Genomic DNA, 12,686 nt, shown 5'->3' with positions numbered 1-12,686 from the left:
ACTATCCCCTACCCCCCACCCCCACCCCTTCTCCCTGCCTTACCCCTTTACTTCCTGCCACTGGGTCTGTGGCAGGGACCCGCAGATCTACTTGTCTCCTCCTGGCTTCTTATGAAAAAATACCTTCACAAAATGGCTACCCCTAACAGCAGATAATTTGTAAGGTGTCTGCTGTAAGGAGGCGGACATTTTGTGAAGGTCATTTTTTATTAAGAGCAGAAGCCACTAGGAGCTGTAGGCGGCGGTGGCATGCAGGGGGGTAGGGGTAAGGCAGGGCCCGGCGGCAGGGCCCGGCGGCAGTGCAGCTCAGCTATTGTTACACCACTGTTTCTATAAGATAATAGATAGTATCTTACTGGTTGCCATAGCAACATCCCATCTTCAATAGAACTCCCATTTTAGTAGTCTGGGCAGCTTTATGAAGAGAGATAGGGCTAGTATGCCATAATTGCGGTACCACACCCCCTGCATCTCATTCCTGGTGGCTTAATTGTCAGTAAGAATATATTTTACTTGTCTGATACTCTATGTGCACTAGCTACAAATGCATCTTTATCTAACAAACTCCTCCCACTGATGACCATATTCAAGTACCTACTGAAGGCTGTGTTAAAACTAGTTTTCATGGGTGATTAGAAAGTATGGAGGTTTGTAGCTATGAGCTAGCACATTCAGGTCCCTTTGTGGTTAAAAACTGCCAATGTCTGATTTTAATAGGATTGAGAAAGACAATATGACTTACCAATTGATGTTACTGCAATATGAATCACTGTAATCGTACATGCATAGTCCCAAATCCATTCCTCCACAACCAAGACAAAAAGTACACTGCTGACCAAAAATGTGGACTCCAGGGAAATAAAATTAGCTACAATTAAAAAAGTTGATGATGTAGAAAAATATATTTCAAATTCACATTACTGAGAAGAGAAGTATGAAACAGAAACATTTGTATATTGCCCTTTAAAATGGTTTATTGACAATCAAGAGTGATGTGGATGAATGGAACAGCATGCTGTCTGAGCTATTTGGCCAATTGGAAGGTAACAACTCATAATACACTGTAATGAGTGCAACCATTATGTATTATATGAGCAGGCAAAACATTTATTTTCCTATGTGAGCAATTGTATTAAGAGTGCAAGTTATTTTTTTAAGTAGATTTAAGAGGCAATATTAACTAATGATAATTTGGCCAAAAAAGACAGGTGCAACATATAAAATTTCATTACGCGACCTCGGTGAGTGCCCATATTGGATTATATATCCTACCCTGCTGTATTATTGGGACATACTGTGTCACCTTAAAGGAGCACCCCCCTAATATTTCATTGTTGGTTTTGAGTGCGGAGCTCCCAAAATTCTATATGTGTGTGTGTAAATTCGATGTGGACAGTCCTCAGGAAGTCTATGATGACCTCCTTAAAATGAAGAGGAGACTTGTCGAGCTTAACCTACACAGATTGACCTTGTCCCAATATCATAAAGAGAGACTTATCCCAAGAGGTTTTAGAATTAGGAACCAACCGACCCTTGGTAGAAATAACAAGGAGTTTTGTAAACAATGGTGCCACATATTAAATCAGTGTAGCCTGGATCTGATGATCCTGGTAATCCAACAGGTTAACACAGATATTGAGACATTGGAGAGGGAGATCGCAGAGTGTGAGGGACAGGGGCTTAACACTTTGAAAAAAGACACAAATACTGACTGGTTGACCAAGTTGGAGGAGAATATTAACACTTTCAGAGATGAGTTGTTATCTTTTAAGAAAAACAAATATAAAAAAGTCAGGGATGAATATAAAGAGGTAAGGGTGTATTCCTGGATCTTTTCACAGGCAAACAATAGAACTTGGAAACCAAGATCGGGTGGGAGGAGGAGGTTCACCAAACCCTATACTGACATTGATTCACAAACCTCTGATTCAGATCAATCCTCCTCTACTAATGCAAATTTTTGGGGGGAGTCCAGCAAAGCCCGTGGGAGACACAGAGGAAAAAATGCAGGAGGGGCGGACGCAAGAATAGGGTTAAGAAAACAACCCCCTCGAGTCATGAAGAAGTAACCATATTTAACATCTCAGACTACACATTGGCCCTTATTCTGGTTCAATCTCAGAGGCAAATACCTTCTCAAATGGACAAAACCATGTGCACTGCAGGTGGGGCAGATGTAACATGTGCAGAGAGAGTTAGATTTGGGTGGGGTTTTTCTTCAAAGCGACATCTATATTGCAGTGTAAAAATAAAGCAGTCAATATTTTCCCTGCACAGAAACAAAATAACTCACCCAAATCTAATTCTATCTGCACCTGTTACATCTGCCCACCTGCAGTGCACATGGTTTTGTCCATCTGAGAAGGAATTTGCCTCTAAGAGTGAACTAGAATAAGGCCCATTGACCCCTATTGAAGAGCAGGTGTTGGCGAAAGGTTTAACATTTGTACAAACATACAAACAACGTGCCTTTGACTGTGAAGTAGAATTACATAGATTTCACAGGCAGTTGAAGCTTAAAGACTTATTTTCTAAACAACCACGGTCAGAGAACGTGTCTCACACGTTCAAAAAGAAGAGCACGTTTGACCCGCCTAGCTTAAATGCATCCATCTCCACATTCATGAGGTTGGTTAAACGGGATCTAACCCCTTATCTGCGCAAACAAAAGTATTCCTTTTCCAACACTACCGCATTGGAAAGGCAGGCCATTCGAGAATTAAAATCTAATAATCGAATTGTTATAAGGGCTGCAGATAAGGGGGGAGGTGTTGTATAGATGTGATTATATATCCGAGGTCAAGAGACAGTTGGCGGATGCCGTCTGTTACAAACCATTGCGATATGACCCCACTACCACCTATACCAAAGAACTTGAAGATATTTTAGCAATGGGGGTGACTAATGGGTGGATTGAAGAAACTACTAGTGAGTCTTTAACCCAGGTACACCCTGTTACCCCCTTGCTATACATTTTGCCTAAAAAACATAAAACCCTCACTAGACCACCAGGGAGACCCATAATTTCATCTAGAAATTCTTTATGTTAGAGTCTTTCCTAGTTTGTTGACTATTTTTTACAAAGCATTGTGTTGGGTATTGATACCATTTTGAAGGATACCACCGATTTTTTGAATCGAATTAAAAGGTTGAATGACATCCCCTCCAACTGCATCTTGGTCACGTGTGATATTACCAGCTTATACACAAATATTGATCATAGAGCAGGGATAGAAGCCATTAGGAGGGTCATAACTTCGAGTCCAGCCTACACTGGACCCCCCACAGAATATTTTTTGTTGTTAATAGATTTCATTCTACATAAAAATTATTTTTTATTTGAAAATTATTTTTATTTGCAGCTACAAGGCACAGCCATGGGCCCAAACATGCCACTAGCCTATGCAAATTTATTTAGGTATAATTATGAAAACACTTATATTTATTTTAAACAACAGTCATTATTCACCATTTATATCATCCTATGTTAGATTTATTGATGATATTTTTTTCTGTGGTCGGGGGGCCCGGAACGTCTGGACTCATTTTTAGGATACCTCAATGGATTACGAGGACCCATCAGATTAACACATACAAGCAGTCCCACCAATATTTATTTTCTAGATGTTGATGTAATGATTGTACAGAACAGACTTAATACATCCATCTATAGAAAATCAACTGATACTAATTCACTCTTGCGGGCGGAAAGTTTTCATCCGGCACCGCTAAAGCAAGGGCTACCTTACTCTCAGCTATTGCGAGTGGTACGAATCACGTCTGACAAAGCACAGCTTCCATTAGCGCTCAGCAGAATGGGCAATGATTTCATCTCCAGAGGATATGATGTCGCTGAAGTGAAAGATTCTATTAACAGATGTCTTGCATTGGACAGAGAAAGTTTGTTGTCCCAACCCAAACGGGACAAGTCAGTTCAGAGGATAATTTTTCCAACTACTTTTTCAATAGCATCACCCAAGTTGAGAGAAATCATTCATCAGCACTGGCACATATTGGCCACAGATCCCGTGATGAGCCATTTTTGCCAGGAAAAAACGCTCTTTGCATATAAGCGCAGTAGTAATTTAAAGGACCAATTAACTTTTTCCGACATCAGCCCGAGCCCTAGTACCAAGTCATGGCTTAGTGGCAAAAATGGTGCCTTTAAATGTGGCAGCTGTGTCAACTGCCAATTTTTATCGACTGGAGAGAGCTTCACTCATCCCAACACAGGATTTCGATATAAATTACAACAAAGAATGACCTGTGACAGCAGATATGTTGTGTATATCATCTCGTGTCCGTGTCACCTTTTTTACATCAGGAAGACCATTAGGATGCTCAAGGAGCGGATAGGCATGCACAGGTCATCAATTAAAAAAGCTATGCTTGTTAGGGACCACACCACTCCTCCAGTGGCGAGACATTTTTTTGAAGCCAAGCATACCATCAAGGACTTTAAGTTTATGCCACTATACCACATCAAAGCCCCGAAGCGAGGGGGTGACAGACATCTTAAACTCCTACAGAAAGAATGTGAATTCATTTATAATTTTGGGACATTAACACCCAAGGGCTTGAATGAGGAGCTCAACCTTAATGTGTTTATCTGATGGGACTGCTTGTATGTCTTTGATGAGTGCTTTTGTATCAGCACTATTATTATTACTATGTATGATCTGAACCCCTGCCCAAATATCTCTACATTGCTGGTTGGTGTTGAGTGCTTCCTTCACTCGCACTGACCTGTCTAACCTTTCACTGTCCCTTTATCATGTTATATATGGTTAAACCACACTGTATTTATATCACTTTTCGATTTTTTGGGTGATCTATGATGCCACCATATGGCTCTTTTTCAGCACAGATTCTTGGGTATCTATTTAGCCTTTTGGTCCTGTCATTTTCACAGTCATATGAGCGGTACCTGAATTGACAGCCAGCAGTTTATATTATGATACACGTTCTTTAAGACAGTATGCCCTTTTTTTTCCTGTCACTGACATAGTCAGGGCGGCGCTGCACACGCCGAAGGAATGTGCGAGCGTCTGCCTTCTCGCTACTATATGGCGTGGACAGCGGTCCTGTCGGTGTTCAGGCCTTTATGGCAGTCTTGGGCTATCACTGGCTACAGGTATGTTAATGTCAGAATTATCTGTAACAGGAAGTACATGTGCGTTCCAGCACTACTTCCTTGCGTTCCACTGTTTAATTAGTGGCGTGTCACACAAGTGAGCTCTATTTGATTGATTGTGGCGGGACTGGGAGTGCTATATATGTGGCCAGCTATTCAGTAAGCCCTTAGCTCTTGACAAAGGTGGATGTCCCACCGAAACAGGACTGGGCTCACTGGGCTGCAGTATGGATGACAGGTTGTGGATCCTACTTTGAATGAATGGATATCCCACCAAGATAAGTTACACCTGTATCCAGTTATGTTTCAGAATCCAATATGCTGCCATGTGCTCTTGAATCTTTTTTCTTTATAAATATTTTTTGAACATATGTCATTGGTGTGCAGATTTCTCTCCTTCCTAGTGAAGGTTAGCTTGTATATATATATATATATATATATATATATATATATATATATAGTCCAGCACTGTGCAAAATAATCAACCTTTCACATCCGCAGGGCAGAGAAGTGTATCATAGGTAAAGTGTGGCACTTGCTACCTGCATCCTGACAAACTTTTCTCTGTGAAATGAAACCTTGATGTTATGAGCTGTGTCACCGTGTCTAAAAAGTTGCCCGGAGTGCCGCACTTACCTGCAATATACATATATATATATATTCTACAAAGTAATGAGAAACAGCGCTCTATGGTGTAGTAGGTTAGTGACTTCACCACACCTCGTGCTCAATTGTGCGTACCGTATAATATAGAAAAATAGTGCTCATCAAAACATTAATGACCCTCCTTGGGTTAAAACTGGTTACCAGGATATCCCCAGATAATATCCAATTTGGACCTTCTGATTGGTCCCCCAAGCGAGTCCTCAGATTCACTCCAACAAGTGTACAGTGATAACTGACATAAAACAATAGAAGTGTTTCAAAAGGTGATTGGGGTAGAGGCCACGCTACGCGTTTTGTCACTTATGCCCTTTATTCCAGGCCGAACTTCATCAGGAGATCCGGCCCGGAATAAAGGGCATAAGTGTAAAAACGCGTAGCTATATATAAAAAATCAGTACCCTTTAAGTGCTCCCACAAGCTGGCATATTTTGTCTAATCTGTTGCTGTCAAACTACTTTCATAGTTGTTTTATGACATGCTGTAATGATCCTGCCCAAGGTAGCATGGGAGACAGATAATAGGAGCTAAGGCTCTTTAAAAATATGTTACTCTTAATGAAAACATGAATTGGTGGCACTGTCTGCAATCTAAAATAGTCTTCCCATATAGAGCAATTAATAATGAATGCCAGGTTTCTATTGCAACAACTGTTCCTGCACATTATTTCCTCATTTTGTTGCTTAAATACACGACCTGATCTTTCCGCTCAGAATGAGGACCAGGCACCATGATATAATTCATCTAGACAGAATGTAAAAGTTGCCAAATTGAATGATTATTTAGTGGATTGCTTACAGTACATTTGTACACATTCCAATAAAGTAATTGCCCTATTGATTTTGACCGATATCAGTTGTGAAATCCCAGCGTATGAAATGATGATCATAAAAGCTCTAAAATATTAAATATTTTAAAAAATTACCCAGGTACTTTTTATTTGACCAGGAAGGAGTTGTTTTAAAATCAAAAGGTGCCAGTTCATCAAAATTATCCAATCTGTAAAAGTAAAGACAATATTATAATATACAGCATCATTTGCACCTAACTTTAATGTACATTGTAAACTAAGTAGTAAATTAGTGGTTTCTTAGAAAATTATAGAGTAAAATTAGGGCTGATGCAGAGTGAGTATCATGGCAACTTTTCATATTTTAATGTGCACTGCCTCTGCCCAAAACAGTGGAGTATGCACACCTGCCTATTCAGAGCTGTGTGATGGGTTAGACAGGCATGTTTTGATAAAAGTCTAATGCAATAAGAGTATGTTCATTCATGATAAGGAAATCCATATTGTTTACAGAAGGGCAAGAGCAGGTGCTAATAGTTGTGGGCCATAATGGTGATGAAGGTCATTGGAAACAAGCAAACCTCATCTGATTGGCTGTTTGTAACCACTCCTTTGTCACTGTTTGGTGCTTTCTGCATAGCTCTGTAACAGGTTGTTAATATATTTGTGTGTGTTTAAGATAATTATTATTTTTGCATTGGTAAGACAGAGAGCTGTATTAGAGATTCTTTAGATATTTCCATATAGAGGTCTAATGTGTTTCTTACACGTAAAATAAATAGTTTACTACTTTTTGACATAAATGCAAGTGACAGGTAAGTGTCTATGAAGTGTGCCAGGAGGAGTAAGCTAGACTGTCATGCTACTATTTATACAGTCATTTATGCCACACTGCATTAGCCCATTTATGTTCACTGCAGCTTTCAAATGCCATAAGCAGGGCTGGTGTAAGGCTTCTCAGCACCCTAGGCAAAACTTTAACCTACTCCTCTCTATCTCCCCCCCCCCCCCCCAAATTTTTTATTTTTAAAAACCATGTTGTCCTTCAATCCCCACTCCCCCTCCCCCCTCCCCCCGGGAAGGTGGCCAAGACCCTGCTTTCCCTGGAGGTCCTCTACACCCTCCCCTTTGCCACCCACAACAGAGTACAAGGAGGATGGGGCAGCAATGTAGGAAGTATGACTCAAGGGAAAGTATAGAGGTCTTAGAAGTTCCACAGCCACCACCTGCATTAAATACAACAAGGATCCTCATAGACATCCTTGATTTTTTGATTTATAAACTTGGTGCCCCCCCCCAGATCCCGGCAGCCTAGGCGGCTGCCTAGTGGTAGAGCCGGCCCTGGCCACAGAATAAAGTAACTGTGTGCAGTAACAAAAGATAAAGCTTATTAATAACATTTCAACGCCTAACATCTGATATCTGATTCATCATGTAGGAGACATTGTCTGGAACAATCTCTCTCACTTAAATCAAAAATGTATTGGGTAGTTTTTTAATTATTGTAAACTAAATCTATCACTTAAGGTACCCGGATGATAGACAATGGATTGATCAACACTACAGTATATGGTCAACATGCATTAGGTTTACAGTACAAAAGGTCAATAGATTAAAGGTTGACAGTGCCTAATATCGATAAGTACAAAAGACTGAAAGATTTCAAAAGGTTAGACAAAGATGGAAGCACCGCGCTAATTTGAAGAGCTCGCTCCATGAACTGAAAAGCATACACCATTAATGATATCAAAATATTTATTAAATAAACAATAATAAAAATAATAATAATAAAAGTTACATTGGCCCTTATTCAGATCTGATCGCAGTACAAATTTGTTCTCAAAATGGGCAAAACTATGTGCACTGCAGGTGGGGCAGATGTAACATGTATAGAGAGTTTTAGATTTGGGTGAGTTATTTTGTTTCTGTGCAGGTAAATACTTTCTGCATTATTTTTACACTGCAATTTAGATTTCAGTTTCAACACACCCCACCCAAATGTAACTCTCTCTACACATGTTACATCTGCCCCACCTGCAGTGCACATGGTTTTTCCCATTTTGAGAACTAATTTGTACTGCGATCAGATCTGAATAAGGGCCATTGTTCTGAGGTGGTCACCAATCAATTTATAACAATTACATTAATCACACATGTAGCAAACACACTTAATAAAATTGTATATATAATACATATAATATGTATGTCACATTACACATTACTCTAGTGTCTGTCAGTCACAAAACACTACACAATAGTGTCTGTTAGTTAAATTAGACAGCACAGAGGTTTCCGTTATCCTCATTACACCACACAGTAGTGTCCGTCATATTACACAGGACTCTAGTGTTTGTTACTAACAAAACACTACATATTAGTGCCCATTAGCAGGGGCTGGCTGGCAACATTTAGCCTGGAGGGCAACACAAGCAAATGGCCCACCACCACACACACGCACAAATATATACCTTTATATACTTATATATGTGTGTGCGTGTATATGTATATATATATATATATATATATATATGTGTATGCATGTTTATATATACTGTGTGTGTGTGTGTGTGTGTGTGTGTGTGTGTGCGTAAGTGCGTGACATAACTGCTGCTTACCTACATGCTCGTTGTAAGGAGTTAAATGCCTATTGCCAATGGTTTTATGCACATTGCCACAGGGGATTAAATGTTTTTTTTGTTTTGTTTTTTTGCCAGTGGAGTTACATGGTCATTGTCATGGGGGAATAAATGCACAATGCAAGGGGTACATACATGCTCGTTGCCCATGGGGAGTTTCTTGCTTGTTGCCCAGGGGGGGTTACATGCTCGTTGCCATGAAGGAATACATGCTCATTGCCAGGCGGAGTTACTTGCTTGTTTCCCAACCTACAGCAGTGTTACATGCTTATTGCCAGGAGTGTACACTGCATGCCAGTACTTCCAGAATCCACAATTCTGGGTAGAACTGGGTGCTCTGCACTCCCGTCAGACGCTAGAGGTGCATCAGCACCTCTAATGTCTGTATCTATGTGTTCTGGTGGGGATCCCGGTGTATGGGACCTTTACACACATAATTCCCCCAGTAACAGTGCTACTTGCACACATAATGCGAGCAGTAGTGCAGCTTAACCTCATAATGCCCAAATTGCAGCACCACTTACATGCATAACACACACAATAGCAGTGCTGCTTACACGCATAACAAACCCTGGGAGCAGCACTGCTGACACGCATAATGCCCCAGGCATACCTCCCAACATGACCCTCTCCAGGAGGGACACAATGCTCTGTTTCTGGACTTCCCTCTAAATCTATGATTGCCATCATCTGTGCTGAAACTCCTTTCTTATCAATTAACCTGTTTAAAACAGGTGCTGGTAATCATAAATTAAAAGGGAAGTCCATGAACAGAGCATTGTGTCCTTCCTGGAGAGGGTCATGTTGGGAGGTATTAGATGCAAACAAAGAGGGCTTGATAGGGCGCTCCCACTTGAGATATGGCGAACTTCAATGTCGGTAGATCTTTGATACCTCAAAACGAGAAGAATAAACAAATCGCAGCATTCATAGTGTAGATATTAAGATGAACTATGTAATACAAAATTCTACGGTCAATCTATATTCTCCGTACCGCAGATGAGCCTTCCCTTAGGCCACAAGATATTTCGTATGATATCGTCTGATATAAGTATGATTTCCTTTTTCCTCTGCTCGTATACCTCGGTTTAAAAAATTCAATATTTGCACATAGTGTAAAACTGTGACAATTTATTCAAAAAACATATTAATACACACAATCAATGGCATAGTACCGTGTCTGGCCTTAACATCAAGGCTATTTGTGTCGCTTATCGGACAGTCAGAAGGAGAATTTCTCAGTGGGTTCCCGGGTTCCACTAAAGAAATGAATTCCGTCCCAAATAACCTCAGCTGGTATATGGAAAAGTCCAGTACAATGGCCTTTATGTCCTTTTAAAATAAACACCAACGCGTTTCTGCTTAATCCCAAGCCTTCCTCAGGGTGTGTGTGTTTTGGTGGCCAGTCTGGGTTTTTATACCCAGCATGCCTCTTAACTCCTCCCTCATGCATGGTCACATGGGTGCGCTCATATTATTGTAATCACTCCAAATCAAATCACCAAGGTATACATATAACATATGGCATGAATTAACAAACTTCATTTCAATGCATCCTTAAAAACAATCAATAAAACAAAAACCTCCAGCTCTTTTTTTCCTTTTAGAAACCGGAACCCGGAAGTGCGGGTACATCGGTATTTATCCCCGCTCTGCAACCTAGCCTCCTATTGCTAGGTCCTCCCTACGCTGCTCTCTGGCAGCGCATCTCCACTGTTACTACACGGGTGATTAGGCGTGTACTCCGGGACGGCGCCGTCCGTACCCGGAAGTGCACATGCGTGTCAGCGGCCATTTTATGCGTTCCACTGAACGAAGGATGATCTGGATCTCCTTCTTGCAGATCCAGGAAGTGCGCGTGCGTTCCAGCAGCGCAGCTATAATTCTATGCGTTCCACTGCGCTATTCTACAGGTTCCCTTCCATAGTACCTTATTACTAATACTACATATATTAAAAAAGGTTCAATCAATGGATAATAAATAAGGGGGAATGTGTATGTGAGTATACATACTTCTAATATAAAAAGGGAGTTAAAAAAGTGTTAGAAAAGGGGATTTAAGATAATCAGCTAAAATCTCATTCATAAAAACCATTTAATTTCAAAATCACTATTAAGTCCTAATGGTTCTAATGTTTCGACCTCGTATATAAGTCTCATTTCATCTTTGGCCAGGAAGCTCTCTACACCTTTCACTCTCCAATTACCTTCAGTTTTCTTTATCCCCATCATTAATTTAATCCCGTCAACTGAACAATTATGTTTTTCTTTAAAATGATTGGACAGGCTATGATTAATAAAACCCTTTTTAATATTCCGCAGGTGTTCACCCCATCTATCCCGCAATTTTCTGGTAGTGCGACCTATATATTGTAGGTCGCATTTACATTGTATGAGATAAACACAATTGGTGCTGTTACAGGTCATAAAATCAGAAATTTTAAAATTCTTTTTATTTGAATATGACATAAAATCTGTATGCTTAGGTTCTTGTTTTTTGTGTGTCCGACATACTAGACACGAACCACACCTGTGAAAACCTTTTGTTTTGATACGGTCAGATTTTTTATCTGGGATTGCACTTTTAACTAATCTATTCCTAATATTACCAGATTTCCTATAAATAAATTTTGGTCGGCTGGGTATAACATCTTTTAAAATTGGGTCTGCTGTTAAAATATGCCAATGCTTTGTTATGATTTTTTCCATAGTTTTGTACTGTGAATTAAAAGTGGTTATAAAGGGAACCTTTGGTTTTTCCTCTAAGTCTTTATTTTTATACACTAGTAAATCATTTTGGGGAATATCACTCATTTTTGAAATCTGGAGGTCTATGCTCTCACCATCATAGCCTTTATTTAAAAATTTCTTTTTAGTGATTTTTACTTGTTCAAGGAAAACCTCTTTTTTAGAACAATTTCGACGTATACGTTGAACCTGGCCTTTTGGAATATTCTTTAACCATTGTGGATGGTGTTGGCTGGTTGTACAAATATAAGCATTACTATCAGTCGGTTTATTGAAATTACTAGTAAAAATTCTTCCTTCTTCTATTGATATAGTTAAATCTAAAAAGTGTAGTTCTTTTTCACTAATAGTAAATGTTAACTTAATATTAGAAGTATTAAGATTAAGGTGCTCACAGAAAGTTGTTAAATCCTCCTGATTGCCTTCCCATAAAAACAAAATATCGTCAATAAACCTAATCCACAACGGTATATACTGTAAAAAGGGGTTATTATTCCATATATTGTAATCTTCCCACCATCCCATAAAAAGGTTTGCATATGATGGCGCAAAGCGTGACCCCATAGCGGTACCTTGTACCTGTAGATAAAATTGGCCTTTAAAACAGAAGAAATTATTATTCAATAAAAACATGGCAGCGTCCTTAATAAACGAAGTACGATTTGGATTATCTAAAACATTATTAAAAGTATGTTCTAAGGCTTGGATGCCTAGG

The 12,686-nt window shown here is 39.7% G+C and overlaps 1 protein-coding gene across 1 annotated transcript in view; it reads right to left on the bottom strand.

Annotated features, from left to right (window-relative positions):
• The window catches only part of TMEM244 (transmembrane protein 244), a 44,563-nt gene that overhangs the window by 18,291 nt on the left and 13,586 nt on the right, over positions 1 to 12,686 (bottom strand). Inside the window, exons 3-4 of the mRNA XM_083174683.1 lie at positions 6,723 to 6,796; positions 743 to 868 (exon numbers count right to left, since the gene is read on the bottom strand). Coding sequence (XP_083030809.1) covers positions 743 to 868; positions 6,723 to 6,796 — 200 coding nt within the window. The remainder of the gene's footprint in view (positions 1 to 742; positions 869 to 6,722; positions 6,797 to 12,686) is intronic.

The sequence above is a fragment of the Crinia signifera genome, chromosome 3, assembly GCF_055691185.1.
Source record: "Crinia signifera chromosome 3, ASM5569118v1, whole genome shotgun sequence".
NCBI classification, from domain to species: domain Eukaryota; kingdom Metazoa; phylum Chordata; class Amphibia; order Anura; family Myobatrachidae; genus Crinia; species Crinia signifera.
This window is presented reverse-complemented; position numbering and strand designations above follow the sequence as displayed.